The sequence below is a fragment of the Notolepis coatsorum genome, assembly GCF_963971535.1.
Source record: "Notolepis coatsorum genome assembly, contig: SCAFFOLD_334, whole genome shotgun sequence".
NCBI classification, from domain to species: Eukaryota; Metazoa; Chordata; class Actinopteri; order Aulopiformes; family Paralepididae; genus Notolepis; species Notolepis coatsorum.
Window position 1 is genome coordinate 217,119 of NW_028171730.1, and position 23,989 is coordinate 241,107.

At 47.9% G+C, this 23,989-nt stretch overlaps 2 protein-coding genes across 2 annotated transcripts; one reads left to right on the forward strand and one right to left on the reverse strand.

Annotated features, from left to right (window-relative positions):
- Window positions 1–308: 308 nt before the first annotated feature.
- chac1 (ChaC, cation transport regulator homolog 1 (E. coli)) lies at window positions 309–2,344 on the forward strand. The gene is made up of 3 exons (XM_084339125.1): window positions 309–971; window positions 1,144–1,179; window positions 1,368–2,344. Exons 1-3 carry the CDS (start codon window positions 801–803, stop codon window positions 1,749–1,751), a joined length of 591 nt encoding a protein of 196 aa, XP_084195251.1. The 5' UTR covers window positions 309–800; the 3' UTR covers window positions 1,752–2,344.
- Window positions 2,345–3,858: 1,514 nt separating this feature from the next.
- LOC311248198 (chromatin-remodeling ATPase INO80-like) lies at window positions 3,859–23,978 on the reverse strand. Its single transcript, XM_084339124.1, has 7 exons — window positions 23,826–23,978; window positions 22,585–22,687; window positions 16,718–16,806; window positions 15,191–15,346; window positions 12,697–12,865; window positions 7,680–7,895; window positions 3,859–6,110 (listed from the first exon to the last, which is right to left on the reverse strand). The coding sequence occupies exons 1-7, from the start codon at window positions 23,934–23,936 to the stop codon at window positions 5,902–5,904; spliced, it is 1,053 nt and encodes a 350-aa protein (XP_084195250.1). The 5' UTR covers window positions 23,937–23,978; the 3' UTR covers window positions 3,859–5,901.
- Window positions 23,979–23,989: the final 11 nt, after the last annotated feature.

Below are 23,989 nucleotides of genomic sequence, written 5' to 3' on the forward strand. Positions count from 1 at the left end.
GAAACGCTGAGACGAGTTGCATCAGCCAACGTATGGAAATACATCGAGAGAGTGACAACAACGCCGCCCAATTACCCTTTGATTTGTCAGGAGTCGCGGTTCATAGACCAATCCCTTCGAGTTGTGGGTATGGCTCATAGTCGGAATCTTGGCCAATAGAACTCTTACTTCGATTTAGAACGCTCCCCTATTTGGCGCACCGACATCTGGTTGGTTTAAACGTCTCAACGAATAACCCTCTCTCAAATATTATTGGTCGAAAACAGACACGTGGACACGCCTCTCTGTGCGAGAAACTATAAAGTCGCACGCGCTGCTTCGCCATGTTATCGAGGAAACGTAAGAGAGCATTGCTGTTATTTGGCAAGTAGAAGACACCTACACGCAAGTTAGACCTCGATCAATTAATAACCCTGCTCTTCTTCTTCTAATTCTTTAACGCTTTAGTTAACGGCTGGCTGAATAGCTGGCTTAAGAAGCTTCTCGTTTTTTCCCCGTTTGATTTAAAAGCCGACAAGGCTAACCATGGATTTCTAAGGCAATATGCTGCACTAACTGCAACGGCATGCATCGTGCAAAGCAAAACAAACGAGGTTCCATCTTCACAACTGCGAAGCAGTTGGGCTCGACTACCGTCCGCGGTATCCCGGTGAGCCAACCCGTGCCTCTCCTACTGGACCGACGGAAGCTAACATTAGCCAGCTAGTCATCAGCTGCCATAGAGGCCCAATATCTTTTAGACATCATCAAATTGATCCATCCATTCATCTGAACGCCATCAATCAACAATACCGATCAAAATGAAACCTCAAGACATCCTCGCCGGAAAGACCAGTCTCTGGATCTTCGGGTACGGGTCGTTGGTTTGGAAGCCTGACTTCAAATACAAGAGGAGTGTGGTCGGCTACATTCAAGGCTACAAGAGACGTTTCTGGCACGGGGACAACTTCCATCGTGGGAACGATGAGTTGGTAAGTAAGCCTGCTGCTGCTAACGATCGTGTTCAAGTTGACCTCGATGGCAAGATCAATTAAGTCTCTTTGATGTGCTTGCTTACTGCTTGGGTAACAAGTTGGGTTTCGATTGCATCATCAGTCTGTTTCAGTGATGTGACCTATTTTTTTTCTCTCTCCTCCCTGACAGCCTGGAAGAGTGGTGACGCTCATCGAAGATGATGACGTAAGTGGAATATCTCCCCCCCCCCCCCCCTTTCTATGACAGGCAGTGATACTGTAGGCTTTCATCATGTGAATGGAATTTACAGGCTTGAATATATATTAGTATAATGGTAATTTTATATAGTATAAAATGTCACATTTTTAGTTTGAATAATGTGTCTCACTGACATGTCTCTCTCCATCTCACAGGCGAGCACCTGGGGGGTGGCATTCGAGGTGACCGGTGCACAGGTGGAGGAGTCTCTCCAGTACCTGAATGTACGCGAGGCGGTCCGCGGTGGCTACGTCACTGAGAGCGTTGACTTCTTCCCAGAGGGGGGGAGCCAGGCTCCGGTCCAGGCCCTCGTGTACATCGCCACCGCCGACAACCCGCTGTACCTGGGGCCAGCCAGCCCCGAGGAGATCGGCGCCCAGATTGCCGTGTGCCAAGGGAAGACCGGCCACAACCTGGAGTACCTCCTCCGCCTGACCCAGTTCATGAGGAGCTACTGCCCGCAAGTGGCCGACCACCACCTCTTCTCCATCGAGGCGGCAGCCCTGGCTCTAGTGCCGTACCTGTTAGCCGCCCAGTAGCCTGTACCCTTTTCTCACAACTATACTGTAAACCACTGCGCTTGACTTAGACACACTGTACACACACACAGAGGCTTTTCCACCCATTCCACTCCTGTAGTAATCATAAAGTTGAGGTCCTACATGTCTTGTGTTGTGTATTTGTGAAATCTATGTAGCTCATCAAGTTTACAAAAAAGCCATTGAACAGAACTCTATTGAAAAGGTACAGAAGGGGTAGCATGCCTTTGTGAGGTTAAGTGGGAATGTTTTTCATTTTGTAACCTAAGCATGACTTTATGTACGGCAGTTTTCTTTTTTTTTTATGTAAAAACCCTTGACTATATTGGCGGACAAGTTGAATCATAGTTCCTTCTGGTTCTTGCCTTACTGTAAGTCTATGTACAAGTCAAAAAGTATTAACCGTTTTCATTTGCACAATCCAGATCCCGTCCCATTAGTGAATACAACTATGTGTTGGTTCAATTTGATGATGTACTGATATTGGTGCCTGGCTACTGTTTCATAAGCCTTTGTTGTAAAAGGTTTACTTTTTGCACGGTTTTCCATCCAGTGTAATGGCACATTCCCAATAAATGATAAAAAAAAAAAAACATTTCTTGTGTTTTGGTATTTTACTTTACAAACACTTAAAACTACTGTAAATAAAATTTTACAAGTATTTTCTTTCTTGCATAGTACCACCTTGCATCGTACTGTGCAGATGTGTACGGAAAGAGGTGCCATCATGTGCTAGTTTGGAGTCCTAGTACAGTATCTTTCATCCTATAAACACAAATGCACTCTTACTGGAGGCGTCACGTTGTCTCCATGACCTAATGGGGTCATGTGATATCAGGTGCACATGGCCACACACCACCCTTGGGCCTGGAAGTGTGTTGTACACAGCCCTCCCAAACATTGGCAGGAGCAGTGTGTCCTTTGGACGTGACTCAAGTCTAGTGTACAGCGGTACACATGCCTTGCATAACCCATTACCGGGGATGACCCCACACCTGGAAGTCCTGTGTTTACAATCTGCTCCATGGAAAGGTCAAAGAGCACCAGGAAATGCATGCTGAAACACCCACACAGGAAATCTTATGGGCCAAATACCAAGCTATAGGAAAATGCCATACAGGCTAACCGTCTGTAGTGTGGTAGTGAAAGGGTTAACCTTCTGTAGTGTGGTAGTGAAAGGGTTAAGTGGTCCCAGAGGGGTTGGCGGTTTGGGTCTCTGCGTGATTAGCGCGACTGTGGGGTGATGCGACAAAATGTGCAGATGAATTCAAGGATTTCCAATCCTAGGTTTTGTTTTTAGTCAAGTCCTTGGTCTTACGACTCATCTGCACCTGAGAATCCTGAGGTCAGGTAGGAATTACTGTACCGCAGTGAAACCTGGAATACAATTGGTCACATTGGCAAGGTGACCGCAAGGCCCCAGTAAACTGGTCCTAAGCAGTCTCTAATCACAACAAATTAAATAGTCTAGGGAGTGTCTTGTCAACAGAAGGCTGATTGGAGGATCCGTTCTTTGATTAGACCAATCATACACAAGTTAATCATATCCCTATACTTGGGGAGTAATGGTCACATTTAGAGAGCATACCCCATTGGGTCAAATTATAGCTTGCTATAATATCACTCTATCCTTAGCTGTATGGGAGGGAGCATGCCCCACCAAACAGTACAGTATGTCCAACTGCTATGGTCATGTAGCCTGACACCTTACAAACAACGTCTACAAACACATGTTACTGTACAACTCCATATGTAGACTTTAGACCAGCTGGTCAGAATATGAATATGAAAAGGTTACATGAAGTTATATAATGTGGAATAAGTCAATGTTTGGTCCACCTATAACTGCCCCCTATACCTGGAGCCGAGCAGCAGTCAGATCACAAGTCAAGACATATCTGGTTGGAGTTATCATCTTATCTGGATACGTTTCTTACCTTGGTCTTCTAGAATATCATGGGAAAGACTAAAGGCTGCTAATCTCAACATACAGTACATACAAAATAACAATAATAATAAACAATAAACTGGTGTTTGGAATTGTTTCAGATAGCGAAAGTTGAGCAAAACCCCCCACAAAGACGGACTTAACACTCTTTTATTTCAGTTGGCTTTTCCTGTTAGTAAAATGACCCAATTTTCTTTTCATATTTACACATGACCTATAAAAATAGACAAGCGAATTAGGGAAAATCAGAGGAAATACTATGTACATCAATATAGAACATTGTTTTCATTAAAGTTACACTATCAACACAAAACAAATTCATGACGTTATGTAGTGCTCAACTTAGGACTGGCGTGAGCCATGTCCAAAACATCAATGACATCCGAAATTCACACACAACTCTCGTCAGAAGTAGAATAATTTGTTTACGTACAAAAAGAAAAGATGACTTCAATACAATTTACAATGAATCTGTCATAAATTAAACCCTTTAATCTTAAACATCCTTTTTATTTTTTTGAAGTCTGAATGGACTCGTACATTTAGTGATCAAGCAACATGCCTTTTTTTAAGCAATCAGTGTCCATCAATTTGGAATTGATTTGTTCCAATTGATCTATCTCAAGCTCCGTCCTCTTTTCTTGATCCTCCAATCACAACGGCCGTGATTGGAGGATCAAGAAACGAGGGCGGGCTTGAGATAGGTTAATTCTTCACTAAGTAGTCCAGCTTTTCACTGTGTCCATTTTCTCACCAGACAAAATAAATTACTGCTCTTCTGTCATTGGTCATTGTATTGGGATACACTTTTACAAACAAAAGGCTTTTCAAAAGGCTGAAATTTGCAATATTTGTACGAGCACTCTGATAAAATTATTCATTATAAAAATAACAGCTATATTACAAAAGCCGTACTGTTAACTGTTTTTTGTAAAGTATGCACTCCCGTTCCTGGTCTGAAATGCAGCGGTCGTTCAAGACAAAGAGTTACGTACTGAGCATACTGATGGAACAATTAAATAAACCTAAATGTATCGTTAACACTAAAACATTCAACCTTTTCTTTTTTTTAACTGTAACGGAAGACATGGCTCAGTGTAAATGCGAGGAGAAACTCCTTTGGCTGACTTCACCTGGACAGCACACATGTTTTCAAAGCCCTTTCTGCATTCTCTTGGTTTGCGTCTTTGATGTGATGATGTCACAAAGCAGCTCAAAAGTCAAAAGACATTTGCATTTCACAAACATAAAAAAAAAAGTCCAGTTTGTCTTTTCACAACGCACTTGGAAATACTCTTCTTTCTTCTTCTTTTTTTGTCTTCCTTTTGTCACAAAAGCAAAACACTCAAGGCTGGTTCTGTCCAATGACTAGGACACATGAAAATAAGACTAACTCGACAGATGCAGAGGGATGCGGGTGGGTTGGACATCCGGAGATACGTGTGTGTCTGTGTGTGTCTGTGTGTCTGTGTGTAGCAGGTCCTCGTAGTCCTCCTTGCTGAGCCTGCTGTCAGAGCACGGTCCTCCAAGTTGTAAATACTGTATTCTGTTCTGATTGGTTTGAAGTGCAGGGTATCCAGGGGCTCACAGTGCCAACAGGTCAATTATGTGTGTGTGTTACTAGGGGTGCACCGATACCACTTGTTCACTGCCGATATCGGTTCGGAGTATTTCAGGTATCGTCCCAATAACGAGTACCAATCTGATTCCATTACTTTTACTGAACGGTACAGACTTAGACCCTTAGTTCCTTTCCGGATCACTGGACAAGATATAATCCATGTTTCTCCATTAAAGAGATGATAACATACTTCACTGTGTCAAGAATGGAGCAAATCAAGTCACTTTGCTGGGATTCCTAGCATGTTACACATGCCTCTTGGTATCGGATTTTAATATTGGTGAAATTTTCCGATATCCTATTTATCCTATCGGACCAATATCTGATACCAGTATTAGTGCATTCCTAGAGTGTATGTGTGTGAGAAACAGAGAGAGAGAGAGAGAAAGAGAGAGAGAGATGTATGTATGTAGAGAATAGTGTATGTATGTATGTGTATGAGAGAGGGAGAGAGGGAGAGAGAGAGAGAGAGAAGAGAGAGAGAGAGAGAGAGAGAGAGAGAGAGAGAGAGAGAGAGAGAGAGAGAGAGAGAGAGAGAGAGAGAGTGTGTGTATGTACGTGTGTGTTTGTATGCATGTGTGCTATCGGGCCCCTGGGCCTCCGGGGCCTTTGGCCTTCCTGGCTGAGCTGTGGCTGCCGTGATGATGGCTGTGGGCCGACTGTTTCTGGGGGCTGGGCGTGACAGCGCCTCCTTTGGCCTGCGGGGAGGAGCTACTGCTGGGGGTGAAGGCCGGGCTGCTGGCAGAGCGACCCAGAGACGACTGCAAAGGACTGGAGGCAGGGAGGCCTGCTGAGGGAGGAGGCAGGGGAGATGTTAGTGATGAATGAAGACATGGATGGTGCTAGACAGAAGCAGGGATAGGATAAGAGAAGGAAAACAAAGCTTGTTGTCTAATTCTTCTCATTGTCTATACTTGTTATGCTCTCCAAGTGTAGCACTTGAGTTTGGCACTGTTAGATAAACAATACCACCGACGGCCGGGAGTGTATCCCTTTGCTGGCTTAGTTGTACATGATTGACCTATCTCAAACCCCACCCTCTTTTCTTGATCCTCCAATCACAACTGTTGCTTTGAGGGTAGAGCTTGAGATAGGTCAATTGTAAGTCGCTTTTGGATGAAGGTGTGAGCTAAAGGACTAAATGTGAAATGTAAGAGTGTATACTTCAATGACATGGACAATATGATACAATGAGGCTTCTTGCTAAGGAAAAGTTACGATAAAGACACAACAATTGTCTATGGCAAGACACAGAAAGACATGAAAATTATGCAATGTCCATACTGGATAAACCAGAATCGGTGATCTGGAAAGTGCCATGCCTTTGAGCCGCCACTAGGGGCAAAGGCCACTAAGAGTGAGTGAGTTGAGTGAGTTGAGTGAGTTGAGTGAGTTGAGTGAGTGAGTGAGTTGAGTGAGTTGAGTGAGTGAGTGAGTGAGTGAGTGAGTGAGTGAGTGAGTGAGTGAGTGAGTGAGTGAGTGAGTGAGTGAGTGAGTGAGTGAGTGAGACATTGGCGGTCATAGAGGTGCTTCGCATCTAAAAGGGAAACAAAAGAGATGTGTGTGACAGAGTCGTCCTGTCGTATTGTAGTGCATTGTAAGAAGCCGTCCGTTATGCTTACTTTCAATCGGGCCTGATCAGCAGGAACCTAATGCCTGTACAATATAATATATTGTAATAATAATAATATATATAAGCAGCCTATAGTGGGGCTTCTGCATCTGTGGTTCAACTGCTGAGTCAGCATAGTTTCAGTTTGCTGTGATGCACATTTATTAGGAGCAATGTTATGCAATATAAAACAATGATGATTAAAAAGGGCACTTCACCAAAAACAATGCTGATATATTTTGCACATAATCTCACACACACATCTAAAAACTGTAAACCGTTTTGATATAACCGGTGGTCATAGTCAAACTAATTTGCTCTCAATAACTGTCAAACTAAATTAATGTGTGCAAACGGTTTAGAGTTTCTGGACGTGTGTGAGATTGTGTAAAAAATAAGTCAGCATTGTTATATTAAAGTGGCCCTTTAATATAATGGAAGTGGGCAATACTTCAAGTCCCTCCCGACAAATTACCGGTATGTTGATTGCTACCGTGCGAGCATCCATTTGTGTTTGTTTGAGTGTGTGCGTGTGCGTCTGCGTGTGTGTGTGTGTGTGTGTGTGTGTGTGTGTGTGTGTGTGCAGGCACATTCCCTCACCTTTCAGTGTGTGTGTGCAGGCACGTTCCCTCACCTTTAGTGTGTGTGTGTGTGTGTGTTTGTGTGTGTGTGCAGGCCCGTTCCCTCACCATTAGTGTGTGTGTGTGTGTGTGTGTTTGTGTGTGTGTGCAGGCCCCTCCCCCTCACCTTTAGAGACACTGTAGCCATACGCAGCGTATGCCGCCGCCGATGCGGCCGCCGCCCCAGCCATCGCTCCCGCCATGGCCGCCGCGCTGCCCGCCGTCGACTTACGCCCACGCCCCTTCCCCGACGACTTGGCCCCGCCTCCGGAGCCTTTGGGTCGCCCCCGACTCCGCCCAGACCGCCCCCTGCCGGGACTGAACGTGTCCTGGGCTGAAACACCTGAAGGAGAGGAGGGAGGGAGAGGGTGAACTCAGGACGTGCCTGGCAGCCTGCAGTACAGTAGGAGAGGGTGAACTCAGGACGTGCCTGGCAGCCTGCAGTACAGTAGGAGAGGGTGAACTCAGGACGTGCCTGGCAGCCTGCAGTACAGTAGGAGAGGGTGAACTCAGGACGTGCCTGGCAGCCTGCAGTACAGTAGGAGAGGGTGAACTCAGGACGTGCCTGGCAGCCTGCAGTACAGTAGGAGAGGGTGAACTCAGGACGTGCCTGGCAGCCTGCAGTACAGTAGGAGAGGGTGAACTCAGGACGTGCCTGGCAGCCTGCAGTACAGTAGGAGAGGGTGAACTCAGGACGTGCCTGGCAGCCTGCAGTACAGTAGGAGAGGGTGAACTCAGGACGTGCCTGGCAGCCTGCAGTACAGTAGGAGAGGGTGAACTCAGGACGTGCCTGGCAGCCTGCAGTACAGTAGGAGAGGGTGAACTCAGGACGTGCCTGGCAGCCTGCAGTACAGTAGGAGAGGGTGAACTCAGGACGTGCCTGGCAGCCTGCAGTACAGTAGGAGAGGGTGAACTCAGGACGTGCCTGGCAGCCTGCAGTACAGTAGGAGAGGGTGAACTCAGGACGTGCCTGGCAGCCTGCAGTACAGTAGGAGAGGGTGAACTCAGGACGTGCCTGGCAGCCTGCAGTACAGTAGGAGAGGGTGAACTCAGGACGTGCCTGGCAGCCTGCAGTACAGTAGGAGAGGGTGAACTCAGGACGTGCCTGGCAGCCTGCAGTCCAGTAGCAGCAAGAGTCCTTCAGCGCTACTGAAGGAGCCAACCAGAGTCACTGGAGGGGAATTATTACAAGGGATTACTCAACGCTATCATTACACCATTACTACTATTACCACACCAAACACAGGGTCTTGGATATGTATATGGTGCTCTTATTTTCCAGTCCGCTTGTCTGTCTGTCTAATTGCTAGTATGTCTGATGCTCACCCTCTGTCTTGTGTTGTGCCTCTCTCGTGTTTTGATCCCAAGCACTGTGGTTGAGACGGGGCCCCGTCCCCCCAAACCAGACTTCCACTCGACCACAATCCCTCTCGTAAAGTGGGCATGAGCGATGAAAACCCTCTCCGCAGACCAGGGCTGTCCTCCGCTATAGATATTCTTAGTCGAGTAAATAGGATTTGTTGACTCGCCGATTCGTTGATTTTGTCGACAAATCTGTAAAATTTTAGAGTTTGCCACGTGCGGTCATGCAGAAGGACCTCTTTAAATCCAGCACTCACCGGAGATGTGATTTCTCAGGAAATAACGAATTCGGCATGGGAAATAAAAAAAAATTAAAAACATAAAAACTTTCTAATCATCTTGGTTGACTAAAGAGGAAACTGACAGATAAATGGACTAATGGACTATGAGGAGGGGCAGCAGTACACACTCTCCCTCTCCCCAGAAGTCCACAGGAGTCCACTTCTCTCTCCTCTTCCTGTCTTACTTCTGCCTCCTACACTCTCCCCAAGATACCTCACCCCCCCCCCGCGTCTATACAAATAGTAGCTCTAGTTCTGCAGACCCCTCTCTGATTGGTTGAGCTCCATTTCTGCAGCCCCCTCTCTGATTGGTTGAGCTCCATTTCTGCAGCCCCCTCTCTGATTGGTTGAGCGAAGCCCCTCGCGCGTAAGGTTATCGAGGTGCTTTGAGGTGCTTATCGCGGAATCCGCCATGATTTTCATTCAGCGCTTCAGCTCACCTGGCAGAGCAGCGGTCCTGCGGTCCGTTGTTGACGAGTTCGAATCCCATCAAATTTTTTTTTTTAACGTGATTTTTTTTTTAGCATGTATTCTTTCGCCGGTTAAGGTTAGGCATGGTTAAGGTTAAGGTTAAGGTTAGGCATTGTTTCGGAGTTGGTTAAGGTTAGAACGGTTAAGTTTAGGCGCTGTTAAGGAGCTGGTTAAGGTTAGAGTTTGTCTTAGAGAATGGCAATATTCTTTCTATGGTTAAGGTTAGGCATGGTTAAGGTTAAGGTTAAGGTTAGGCATTGTTTCGGAGTTGGTTAAGGTTAGAACGGTTAAGTTTAGGCGCTGTTAAGGAGCTGGTTAAGGTTAGAGTTTGTCTTAGAGAATGGCAATAGACAGCCTATTTCCGCGCGACAGCTCCCAGCAGAGGGGCTGCAGAAATGGAGCTCAACCAATCAGAGAGGGGTCTGCAGAACTAGAGCTACTATTTGTATAGACGGCCCCCCCCCCACCCCCACTGACCCAAACCGCTCTCCCTATAGGCATCATATAATCCAAAAGGTCCCTGGTAGGAGAGATATTTTTCCAAGGCCACAGAGTGGGAGACTATAGGCGTCATTAGCGTCAGCCGTCAGCACTCCATCTCTCCGGTCGGGAGCCTCTTATACCACGACCAGCTCATCTCCGAGCAGCAGGGGCACTATCATCCCCACGTGTGTTTAAAAGAGGGACGGTTTGGTCTCTAAAATGGGGGGGGGGGGAAACGGTTGTATAGGGTTTACTCTATCTATTCTGGAATAATAGCATACCGGGGGGAGGGGGGATGCAGCCAGGATAAAGTTGTAGCCATCACACGTGGCATACTGAATAATCAGCTGTTGAATTTAAAAGTATGAGGCAACAGTGTAGCTGTTGAGAACATGACAATCTAGACTCCTGTTTACACTCGTCATAACCTTCACGTACTGTAGATCACACACCACGCTGGCGTCGCCGCACCGTGATAAGGCCTTGTGGGAGATATGGCTGGGAGAGTGTTCTATTTGGCAGGTTTTAGGACAAACAAAAAGAGTGTTGGCCTCACACTCGCAGCTTTGATGGAAAACAACCGTGTTTTGAGGGATTACTAAGACCGACGTGTGGATAATGTTCTCATGTTTCAATGTTTTGACATTTCTTTGTCATGCAGGCAAACTGGAGCCACGAGACCAGCAGTTCTACAATTGTAGCCAGTGTGGCAGTTTTACTTTTTACATGTTTCCATGAGTCCATCATCCCTGGTTAGAGAGATGTTTTTCCAAGCCCACAGAGCGGACAGCTATAAGCAGGGGTTCTCAAACTTTTTTATACCACGACCCCATTTTATTTAGGATTTCTTTTGGCGACCCCACACTTAATGTATCGCGTAATTTCAATGTGGAAATAAGGAATAACAAAATAAAAGCACACGTTGCTGAACTTGATCATGCATATTTATTAGAAAATGAAATTACAGCACTATGTTATTAATGAATATTATCAACAAAAGCAACTGAATTGTTTCTGTATACACATTTTTTTTGTATCCACCTTTTTTCCTCCTTTTCTATTTTTCTCCCATCCCAATTCCACTGTGCCAATTCTTCCCTCCCCTGTCTTGAACGTTGCTCGCATATGCCCCCCACTGGTCGGTTGTAGGGAGGATAGAAGCCTTGCATCACGTGTCCCCTCCGATACACAAGGAGGCAGCCTGTCACATCTTTTCACCTGCAAGCGCGGACTCTCATTGGCGAGGTGTAACGTGTGGGAGGCTCACACTACCCCCGCCATTTCCTGTCTCTGCTGTGCAGGCGTCCCCAACCGACCTGTAGGAGTCGCTGTCCACCACGTCCAGATTACCACCCATCGACTTCCACCCGCTAACTCTGCCAATGAGTTAGTATGACGGCCGGCCCAAGCCCAAAGTGCGCCACCCAGCCGCACCTATATACACATTTATAAAACTAGGCATATTTAGCCAAAATATGTTACCAGAACATGAAAAGAAAATGCGTTCACGTGCGCTTAGGCGGAGATCCGCTTCTACTCTGAAAATTCGGCCTCACAGAGGTATGTTGATGCGAAGGGGACACGCTTTCTCAGCGCAGCATTACACAACACTGGGTACTCGTTCCGGACCGATATCCAGAACTTTGTGAGGGCCTGTCCAGTGAACTTGACTTTCAGTAGCTCATCACACGAAAGATCATTGAGCGCTTCCTGCTCAGACAGTGGCCTGCTGCGTCATGCGTAATGAACGGATCTTTGATCCAGTTGTCCAAATTGTCTGCGCTCTCTCTCCGAAATTGTTCAATGAGCCCTTCTAGTGGCTACAGATGATGGGCTTCAAATTTTTTTTGCAACATTCTGTTCCTACAAAAAGCCATCAAGCAGAGTAAATACCCCCAAATTTCCGCTGATTATCCTGGAGTGCCACTAAAAGAGTTTCTTAATCCAGCTCACTATCAGCATATTTCTCTGCCAATGGGTTGTTTTTGTCTGCAAGGAAAATCTGCGCTTCTTCTCTGAGTTAAAAAAGACGATTTAATACTCTGCCTCAAGATAGCCAGCCCACTTCAGTGTGGTGTAGCAGCTGGTTATGCATAGAGCCCATTTCATCGCTGCCAACCGGCACCACTTCTGACAACAAACGTATCCATTGCGAGTCCAGGTTACACACAAAATACCAGACCCCCCTCCCGCGATTATACATGCGCAGGATGTAGTGAGATGTGTATTGGAATAAGGTGGTGAAGGGGCGAGACATGGCAAATACACACAGCTGCCAGGTGGAAAACTCTATCTGAGTTTTTTCTTTTGCTGCCAATGCGCGACCCCCACTGTCACCTACCCGCGACCCCACTTTGGGTCGCGGCCCGTAGTTTGAGAACCGCTGGCCTACTGTTGCTTCACTCCCGAGATAAATGATTTAAAAAGTCCTTGCAGTACAAACGCAAGATGGATGCATGGGGAGGGAACATCCACAACGGCTACCGTGAGAAAAAAAGAAGAAGAAAAAAAAAGGAAAGTGAATGAGCTTTTATTTGAATCTCTCACCATTCATATTGTCGGAGACGGACCCCGACACGGAGACGGGGGAGTCGGTGGCTCGGGACTGCGGTGCTGAAGACGGCTCGTCCACAATGACCAGCATGTCGCTGCTGCTCTCGTCAGCATCGGCGTCCGGGGGCAGTGAGCCGGGCTGGAGCTCACTGCTCAGGGAGATCTGGCCGGGGACACAAGGAGCACACATAGACACACACAGCTGGGGGTCAGCACCACAGGGGCCACGGGACTGCTGCAATACAGGGGCCAGCCATAGGGACGTGATGAGGAAGAGGAGGGAGGAGAGGACAGAAGGATGGGAGGGAGGGAGGAAGGAAGAGAGGGACGGATGAATTGAAGGAATGATGGAAATAGGGAGGGAGGGAAATAAGTAAGGATGTAAGGAAGGAAGGAGAGATGGATGGACAGAGAGAAGGAAGGATGTGAGGGAGGGAGGAAGGAAGGGAGGAAGGAAGGAAGGCGGGACAGATGGAGGGATGGAGAGAAGGAAGGAAGGAAAGTGGGAAGAGAGGGAGGAGGGAGGGATGAAAGGAAGGAACAAAGGAATAGAGGGACAGATGGATTGAACGAATGATGGAAATAGGGAGGGAGGGAGGGAAAGAAGTAAGGATGTAAGGAAGGAAGGAAGGAAGAAAGAGAAGAAAAGAAGGTGTGTAGGAAGAAGAGCAAATAAATAAAATAATGGATATCAAGAGAGGGGGCGTTTGGAGATTCAGGAGAGAGTCAGAGAGGGAATGGAATTTAAAAACAGGAAAACAGAAGAAGATAAATTGTAAGAGAGTGAGTTTGTGGGTGCAGGCCAAGCTGGCCACTCTCCCACCCTAGACCCTTCCAGATCCACCCCTCCACCCCCACCCGCTGTCCCACCTTCTCTCGTTTCACTGTAGCGGCTATAGGCACAGAGTCTGTTGCCAACGCCTGTCCTCCCTCCCCTCTCCCTTCATCCCTCACGTCTCACTTCACTGAAGGCTTCTGGGCACGACTGAGCCCCTGTCCAAACTGGGTTTGTATGTTAGTTATCACCCCCCCCCCCCTTCTCTTCCCTCCCTGCGTTACTTTCCTTTCTCATTCCCATGAATGGACTGGGGCATGGCTGCACCGGTCCAATGCTAATTGCATTCTTTAATCAATCACTTGGCTTCGCAGCCAAGAGCCAGGTGGCCCGCCATTAAGTCTTGGCTCATAGGGTTCGAAACATAAACAATATGAAAACATATTAACTTTATTTGTTTGCGTGCCGTTATGCCAATTCCCTGTGGGTGTCACAGCCCAGGCCGTTGCGCTATCCTCTGTTGGTCTGGGGAGGGTAGACTGACTACACTCACCATTAACGACTCAACCATCTCACCCCCTCCCCCCTAGTTCGCAACCTCGGCGTCATCCTGGACCCCACCCTCTCATTCGACCTCCATGTCCGCTCCATCGTCAAAACATCATATTTTCACCTCCGCAACATTGCCAAAATCAGACACTGCCTCTCCCCCCCTGCCGCTGAATCCCTCATACACGCCTCCATCTCCTCCTGCCTCGACTATGGAACTCCCTCCTCACTGGCATCACCTCCCGCTCCCTCCACAAACTTCTGATGGTCCAAAATTCAGCTGCCCGCCTCCTCACCAACACCCGGTCCCGTGACCACATCACTCCTGTCCTCCACTATCTCCACTGGCTCCCGATCAAGGAACGCATAAACTTCAAATGACTACTCCTCACCTTCAAAGCCCTCCATAGCCACCCTCCCTCAGACCATCAGAGACTCTCCCTCACTCTCAACCTTTAAATGCCGACTCAAAACCTACCTGTTCTCCCAAGCATACAACCTTCCCTACCCATAACCACCCTCCTCCAACCTACCACCCCCCCCCCCCTTCCCTACTCTCTCTCCCTCTCCTGTCCCCCCCCTCCCCTCGGTTTCCTTACTTCCCTGATTGTTCCCCTACTGGACTTTGTATTTGTTACTTGTTACCCGTGGTTTTATGTCTTGTGTATTCATACTGTTGCTTATTCCCTGTGGTTCTTTGTTTCTCTGTTCATCTGTTTTGCTTATTGTCAGCGTATTTGGGTTCTTGAAAAGCGCTATATAAATAAAATGTATTATTATTATTACTACGTTTCCGCCGATACATCCCCCCCCCCCCCCCCCCCCCCCCCCCCCCTCAATCCATTTAACCCTTTCATCTTCCTTCCCTCCATCCTCCCATATCCCTGAACCTGCCATGGCTGAGTACATGCTGGCCCTCATGCCATTAATAGAAGACGGTCTAAAATCACAGCAACTAACGACAAGCCCAAGAGCAGAGAAAGCTTCAAGTTGTTGTTATCGCCAACACAGACAAACTGAGTTGTTCTGACGGCAAATCGCCAGTAAGTAGCCTAAGAACATGTACCTAAAAGTAATGGTAGCCCACAAATTAATAAGTATTAAGGACAAAAAGGAACCAAGCACAAGAGAACCCCCCCCCCCCCTCTCTCTCCAGCCCCTCACCTCGCTGAAAGGGCTAGGCAAGGCAGAGTCCATGTCCACACTGATGAAGGAGTCGTCGCCGTCGGCAGACAGGTTGGAGTTGTCGGCAGAGGGAGCGTGAGGGATGACCAGGTTCACCTCCTTCCTCCTCTTAGGCTCGGACTCCTCATTCTTCTTCTGAGAGGAGGAGAGATGGACAGGGGGAGAGAAAGAGAAAAGAAAAACGGGGTGGGGTGGGAGGGGGGGGGGGGGGGGCAGAGAGAGAAAGAGAGAATCAGCTTTGACAGCGTCGGGGTAATATGGTCTACAGCTGAAGATTATCCACAAAACAACACCATTAACGCCTGTAAAACAGCAGGTCTACAATAACATAAAGTGTATAGTTATTTGTGAGCTGGATCAGGAGAAGCAGAACCTGGGTTTAATTATATTTTATTTATCTTAGTTGATTTTATTTATTTTTAAGGTATTTTATTAGGTTTTGAGGGGTATAATTTTTTATTGTATTAATTGTCTTTTAATAAATTTTTTACTGTATTTTATCTCCCTATGTTCCCCCCCCCCCCCCTGCGTGGTGGGCACACCCTCGCTTTACCCACAGGCTCTGACAAGTGCATGTTGTATCATAGAATAGAATAGAATAGAAATACTTTTATTATCCAGAGGGAAATTTGACACTGCAAATCGCTCAACATTTAGACAGAACAGGTCACGAATAAGAATAACAAAACAAATCAAATTGCCTAAGATAAGAATAGAATAAAATAGAATAAAATATACAGTAAATAAATACAGCAAAAATATACTGAGGTCTACAGTAGGTGTAGTATTGCACAGTGCTGTTTCAAAAGTAAGAGTCCAGGAAGATGGTAACTGTCACTCTGTGCTCAGTGATGCAGTGAGGCACAGTGATGCATTGTATAGTCTGATGGCTGTTGGAATGAAGGACTTCCTGTGCCGTTTAGTGGTGCATTTAGGTAGTGTGAGCCTAGCACTGAACATGCTCCTCCTGGCAGCCAAGTCTGTGTATAGTGGGTGGGAGGGGTTTTCCCTGATGGCCTGGAGCTTAGCAAGGCTCCTCCTCTCCGCCACCCTCGCTAGGGAGTCCAGCTCCACCCCAACCACGCTACTGGCCTTCCTGACCAGTTTATGCAGCCTGTTTGTGTCCCCTGCTCTCAGTCCGCTGCCCCAGCAGGTCACAGCGTACAAGATGCACCCATACTCTCATACACCTACACACATCCAGGAATACACTCGCCAGTACATATTACTCACAGACATCTGAAGGACCGCAATGGAAATAAGCTGTACGCTTTCTTGCGTTTTTATCCTTTTGATAATGGTGGGCCTCTATATGTATATATGTTCATTATCAATAAAGATCTCTATCTATCTATCTATCTATCTATCTATCTATCTATCTATCTATCTATCTATCTATCTATCTATCCAGACTTTTCCAGACCTGGAGATTATCCAACTCATTCTCCATAGTACTTGGCCAGGCTTTCCAGCCCAGCGGAGGACCCATGGTTGGGGGAACTGTACCTTCTCAGCGTACTTGTCCCTCTTCCTCTTGCGGTCCTTCACCTTGCTGGTCTCCTCCTGCTGCCTCTTCTCCTCTTGCCTCACACGCACTGCAGGGAAACACACATCACCCCAGTTACCTACTTCAAACATAGGGAAACATAAACAGTTACACCTCAAACATAGAGAAACAAACAGTTACACCTCAAACATAGAGAAACATAAACAGTTACACCTCAAACATAGAGACACATAAACAGTTAAACCTCAAACATAGAGACACATAAACAGTTACACCTCAAACATAGAGAAACATATACAGTTCTGTGTCATACTAGCTCCCGCTCAGCGTCATATTGCATATATCTCGCTTCAGCATATATATACTGAATACATTTCAAAATGTACCTTTAAATGCCAGCATTCATCTGGCCACACCCCCATCCGCTTACCTACATAAGCAGGGGTGGTGCCACACACTCATCTCCTTCTCAAATTTCATCACAAGCAACGTGTTGCTCATATGCCCACTTGACGTGGAGAAAAATATTTACTCTGAGGAAAGGAAGAACAAGGAGATACGTTGACATCATATTATTTTCTCTCTCACTATTTTCGAGAAAATACGGCGATATTGTCTTCGTCACTGGAGTGTCTGGAAGATGGTGATCATTCTAAAATCCTCCAGCGGTTTTCGTATTGGGAGCACGCCGCTGCATGCCTCTCAACTGTAGTTCCTTGCTGTGGCTGGTTGCGGTAAAACCTTTCAGGACACAGCTGAACTGTAGGACGCGCCGCTGTTGTGAGAAGCGGTGGGTTTCAGGTTGGTGAGTGATGTTTTGCTTGCGGCTCCACTTGTCTGTTAGTGCTATGGGGGCTGGCTGACAATGTTTACGAACACCGGCCCCAGATTAAGGTCTTTTGTTCAGCCTCTTAGGCAACAGCGGAAGACCTTGGTCTGAAGCCCATTATAAGTTAACTAGTGGGCCACGACCATTAACACTGGTGATCCCTGTGTTTTCTGGACAAGTGGATGTTTTCTCTGTCACCGTGTAGGCCCCGTCTTTCATATCCAAATGAGAGTATTCCCTCACGAGGAAATATGGGCATGGATGTTCGTTAGCGGAAGATCTGTGTTCAAGTCAGCTACACAGGCCAGTTGGGTATTGTGCTGGCTCCGTCGGGTGTTGGTAAAATCACCGTTGTAAAACTGTGTTAACATCTTGTTTCTCTTTTCTCTTAAAAAGTGAGGAGGGTTTCAGAACGGCGGCCTGTCTGAGTGATTGTTATATCATTGTGTACAAGTTCAGGTGATAGCTGCTTAGCTTACGTGCTAGTGGTGCCTACTGTTAGCCAGTCAGCTGTTAGCTGCGGCGCTAGCCTGCTGTGATCACTAGGCTAGGAAACGTTAGCTTGCGTGCTAGTCGTGGCCTACCTAGGCTAGGAAACGTTAGCTTGCTGCTATCGGCCGAGGCCCAGCGCGGGGTGGCTCCGGCCCCTCGCACGCCGCCGCGGTTCCCAACTCCCCTCTCCCTCACGGGGAGAGGCGGGGGGGATTCGAAGTCTCCCCTCTGGTCGCGTGCGCCGTTCGCTCGGCGTCTCGCGGGCAGGGGCGGTAGCGCCCGACGGTTAAAGCGGCCGTTAGCTTAATGCTACACTGTTGAACGTGCTTTGATTATAACATGTTTTAAACACTCTTGACTACGACATCATCTTTGACAGAGGATGTTCGTCGAACCTGCCCTGAGCCAGGACGGCAAGGACTGCGTCAACAAGGGGGACCGGAGCGGCGGGATGGGGCGGCGACGCTGCCCAGGCCGACAACACAGAACGGCTGTGTTTACTACGGTGCCTTGTTAGAGGCTGCAGTTTCGCTTGATCTGCGCTCAAGGTAGGCCAGGTCTGACCAGACCTTGAGCACTTCTTCTTGCTTTCCCTTCTAAATGTTTTGTAAATAACGATGTTTTCCAAAACGAGTGTTGCTGCACTACATTTAGGATACGATGCGAGTTATGTGTGAATTGTCTTGTCACTGGTATTAGCTTCTCCATGCAAATAGGGTTGTTTATTACAGATGTGAAAATGATCTGGTTTGTTGTGTTGAGAAACATCATGTGTGTTCTTGTACCGAGCACTCTCAACTAAGGGGGTTAAACTAACCTATAAAGCTATGCTTAGTGACATATGAGTAAAGAATGATTCTTCTCTCAGCCTGTAATGACAATGAACAGTGTGTTCACATATTAACAGGTTTACCTGTTCAACTGGCCGTATTAAGGGTAAAGTAGGAGGCTTGTGTTTTCCCCCCGGTTCGCTGGGGACTTCTTCATCCTCCTCTCAGACATGTTGTTGCACTACATTGTGTCACTGTGTGGTAGGGATACGATGTAACCCTTAGCTTGATTGCTGAGGTTGTGCTAAACACTGCTTGAGAAACTTTATTTTTCCTAAAAGAAAAAATTGTTTGGTCGCTTTTCGTGTGTTCTTAGCAAGGCCTGTGGCCGATACTAATCGAGAATTATGTATTCTCTCATTATGAAAAATGGCGTTCCTCTGTAGAGTGTTTTTGCCATTTTTTGTAGGTGATGATGGGTTGTGTGTGTCATGTGACCTACAACTGGGTTGGGCTGGCCACAGAAGCACATGTGTAAGTTTGGTACCGGGGCTCTTGGAGAGCCCTCTCTATTCTGTGTTTTTTCCTTAGTAAAAATCAGATAGCAGGTTAGCACATGCGCTGTATGAAGCTGTTAGATGCTTCATGGAGCTGACTATGACTGTGTCATACTCTCTTTTGTCATTACATCGTATCATGGGTGTGGGGTCGTAAAGGGGTGAACTGGTAACCTTTCCTCCCCTTTTTTCTGTTGGTCAGGGGTAAACCCACCTGTCCTTCAAGGTTCCTGTCACGTTGCGGTTCGGCACGTTACAGGGTGAGGGGGGGGGGGAGGGAGTTTCCTGGTCCCACACCCTGGAATATTGGGCGTGTGCACCGCAGAAATTCCCCCACCATAGAGTACGTCACCGTGCGCGTCTCTGTTGGTAGGACTTCCGTGTGCTGTTCAGGTCCATATGATGGATCTGTTTAAAACGGGGGGTGGTCAGGGCTCCTCCTCACGAAGCTCCTATTCGGGCCTTCTGTGAGTTGGGACTCTCCTTCCATGTGAGGGAGCCTCCTCAGAGTACAGAGCCTCCTCCTCAGATTGATAAGGTGAGTGGAACCTCAAGAAGGAGTCCTACTCTATTGTGTGTGTATTCGATTCGATTATTGAGTGTGTATGGGTTCAGTGCCTCCTCCCCGGAGAGCCCTAAAACCAAGCGTTTACATGGCTCAAGGTGCAATATATTCTTTTCAATCTGTGCAGCTCGCGTGGGAAGTCTCTCTGGGGATTTCCGTCTCCTCTCTATGGGAGGGTGGTGGAATGTAAAAATGTAAACAATTTTTACCCCCGGCCGTGTAGACTGGGATACATACTGTTGGTGCTTCCTTCTTTTCTTTTAAAAAGAGTTGGAGTTAGGAAGTATCACACCCCTCTTGTCGTTCCCCTGGGCGCCTTGGGAATTCAATGACGGGTCTAAATAGCCTGTTCATTGATGTGGGTGTGTCCCGACGCACGCATAGTGCTAGCTCGGGGTGTTCTGTAATCAGGCGACTGACTGGCACGCCTTGGTTGCTTGGGGTTAAAACGGCGTTTTTATAGAGCAACTGGGATGGAGGTTTTTCCTCTTCCGACGACCTGTTTTGGTTGTCGACGGATTCTCGTTCATATCTGGGGGATGATGACGGAATGGATCTGAACGTATGTAGAGGGGTCTCACGCCCTGGGGGTGGGCCACCGGGCGCGGTTCGCCCCGAACGTCTGGGTGGCGCCTTCTTTTCATGTTTAAGATCAACACGCATATCTGCCCCTTCTCCTGGAGTAGGCATATCGGCGTGGTTAGGGCACGGGACTGGTTCTGGTCACGCTGGTCCGGATCAGTTGAACCCGTTGTCCACCGGGGATGCAGATCTGCTGTTCTGGTACCCTGAGGGACTTGGGCTTTTTTCAGGGGGGAAAATGCCAGGTCGGTCCGGGTGTCACAGGGTTAAGCGCTATGGAGACCCTGGTTGGGTAAATTTTTTACTCAGCACTGTCGTAATGGCTTACGGCCATGCCAACCTGTACACGCTCGATCTCGTCAGATCTCGGCCGCTACACAGGTTGGTCCTGGTTAGTACTTGGTTGGGAGACCGCCTGGGAATACCAAGTACGGTGTGCTTGGGGCTGGTTCTCCATTCTTTTTCGCTCCTCTCTCACGAATTGGCGAAGAGGGGCCTGTTGGGGTGGTCTTTGACCTCCTCTGGTGACCCTGTGCTTTCCGTATCGCCGGGCCCGGTCCGGAGTAATGTTTCGTCGACCCGTAGGCCTGGGTTAACCCTTTTTTGAAAACTGAAACACTTGTACTGCGGTATAGCCGGTGTATACCCGCAGGTGTGTTTGAGTTTTTTCTTGAGGGGTTATAGGAACAACCACCGCATTGGGTAACACCAAGGTGGTTGATTCCCTGGTGTGTTGGGAGCAGTGTCAACTCCCGGGTTACCCGGTTGAGGGTGCCCCTGCACGTTCATGACGTCTGCCAATCGTGTCAGCCTTCTCTGCCTCAACCCCTCTGGGTGGTTTTTTTTTTTTAAATGGAGGCTTGGTCATGCAACAACGCCAGCATACGCCCCTTCTGCCGGGGCGGCTGTGTTCAGCTGTCCCCTCTGGCGCCTGTCTCGTCCGCAGTCTCCAGGCTAGGGTTAACAGCCTGTTGCCTGGTTTTTCCCCGGTGCGCTGCCTGCTTCCGTTGGTTAACCTTTTTTGTGTGCTTACGGCCATGCTGACTGCCTGTTCTGCAGGGTCAGTGTGCCAGGCGGTGTACTATTGGGGGGACAGGGCCCGCTCGGCTTACGGCCATACCAACCTGAACACGCCCGATCTCGTCCGATCTCGGAAGCTAAGCAGGTTCGCGCTTGGTTAGTACATGGATGGGAGACCGCCTCGGAATACCAGGTGCAGTAAGCTTTAATGAGGGGCCTTTGTCCGAATACGCTGGCGATGTGGGGGGCGGGGTCACTAAAGTGCCCACCTGGTGGGGTCTTGATGCTGGCATCATGGACTTCTCCGGGCCCCCGTTCCAGGGGGTCCAGTCCCTTTGGTGGGTCTGGGTCTTCCTTCGCGCTCCGCTGCTACGGCCTTGCCACGGGGTTGGGTTTGCCCTTGACCCTGTGATTCTGGGGGCAGTAACGAGGTTGTTCCCTCCGTTCGTTCCCGGGTGGCATGCGGGTTGTGCGTGTGTGTAGTCGTGGGGTCAAGCCACGGTCTGCTCACCCTGTGCGTTGAGTTGCTTGAGTGCCTCTTCGCACGGTCGGGTCCGTCGCCCTCCCGTGATCCCCCAATAGGGGGGGTGCCCTCCATTAGGGGGGGTCGGGGGGGCTCGATCCTCCCTGATCTGATGGTTGTGGGGGGCCTCAGCGGGGTACATTTGTCGAGCTTCTAGCTCCCGCTCAGCTCCTGCTATGCAATATGACGCTGAGCGGGAGCTAGTATGACACAGAACGTTAGGTTATGTATATAACCAAGTTCTGTTAATACTAGTGACGCTCAGCGTCTAGACGCCGCTGCGGCCCTTGATTTTTCATTGTGGTGAAATTTGTTGGGAAGGAGATGAGTGTGTGGCACCACCCCTGCTTATGTAGGTAAGCGGATGGGGGTGTGGCCAGATGAATGCTGGCATTTAAAGGTACATTTTGAAATGTATTCAGTATATATATGCTGAAGCGAGATATATGCAATATGAAGCTGAGCGTCACTAGTATTAACAGAACTTGGTTATATACATAACCTAACGTTCTCTCTCTCTCTCCTCACATTTCTTCTCCAGCTCATCGTCGTCCAGCAGCAGGCCGACCACCTCTTTGGGTTTCAGAGCGTCTGGTTTGAAGTTGCCCCCGGAGATCACCACCCTTTGGATCTGAGGACACAGAGACCAAACAGTCAGTCCCTGCTGCGCCCACAGTCCCACCACCACCACCACCACTGACACTGCACCCTGTGAGGTCAAGCAACCCCTTTGAAAATGGCCCACGCAAGCTTTTCTCTCGCCAACAAGCTAGCATAACAAGACTGGTACCAATGGATTCCTAAGGTTAGTCTAGTTCCATTTGTTCCCTATGGCACCCGCTTTAATATCGAGCCTGCTACAGCCTCTGAAAGACACCGATGCCGGCCGAGATCGCATACGAGAGGGTTAAATGTATTTTGGGAAGAGAGCGAAACCGGAGGGGGCCACGATGCAACATGCATTGTTCGCTCCTATGTTTTATTTACGACTACAAACTAAAGCCGACTCGAGCGCTCCCGGTGTGCTGCTGGATTGTGTGGATCTTGGAACGCTGTGTTGTTCCTGCTCTGGCTGCCCCCTGGATGAGGAGCACGGGGCTGGGCACAGGGCGGGCACCCACTGATTTGTGTTATTTTGGAGCCGTTAACGTGGAGGTAAAAACCTGCTTCTGTGATGTATTATGATGGCAGGACATAAGAGCTGCCAAACACCAATCCTTCCAAAACAGTTTATGTGTGTGTTGTTATGTGCTGAAATAAAACCCAGCTTTGTAGTCCCGCACACTGTAATATATGTGTCTGTATTCCAGTTTACAATGTATGATTGATTGTATGCTTTTTTTATGCTATGTTAAAGTGCCAGCATGTTTAACATTGTATGTGTACTGTTTACATGCACAGTATGTATTTATGTATCTATGTCTGTGTTTTATGTGTATGTATTAGGTATGCTAGCTCTGTTCCACTTAGCCCACGAAGGAACTGACAGGTCAACAGAGACATCCGAGAATACATTTATTCACACAAATACATATTTGTATCTATATCTTATGGGACTCAAAGTTTTTGAAGACTTCTGTGAAAAATAAGTACAGGCATTTTATGATCACCTCGCCGTTTTATTAAGCATGTCTCCATTACCACAGTCCCTACAGATGCATTTTTACAATGTATTATTCCTCTTTTATTTGCGTTAATTGTGATGAATAATTTGACAGCTGTACTATATGTGTGTATTGTATGTCAATGTGCATGTGTTTGTGTCGAACCTCGCTCTTCTCCTTGGCTCTCTGCAGAATCCGCTCCTCGATGGTTCCCTGGCAGATGAGACGGTACACGGTGACCTGCTTGGTCTGACCCAGACGGTGGGCCCGGTCCATAGCCTGCTGGTCCACCGTGGGGTTCCAGTCACTGTCATAGAAGATCACCTAGA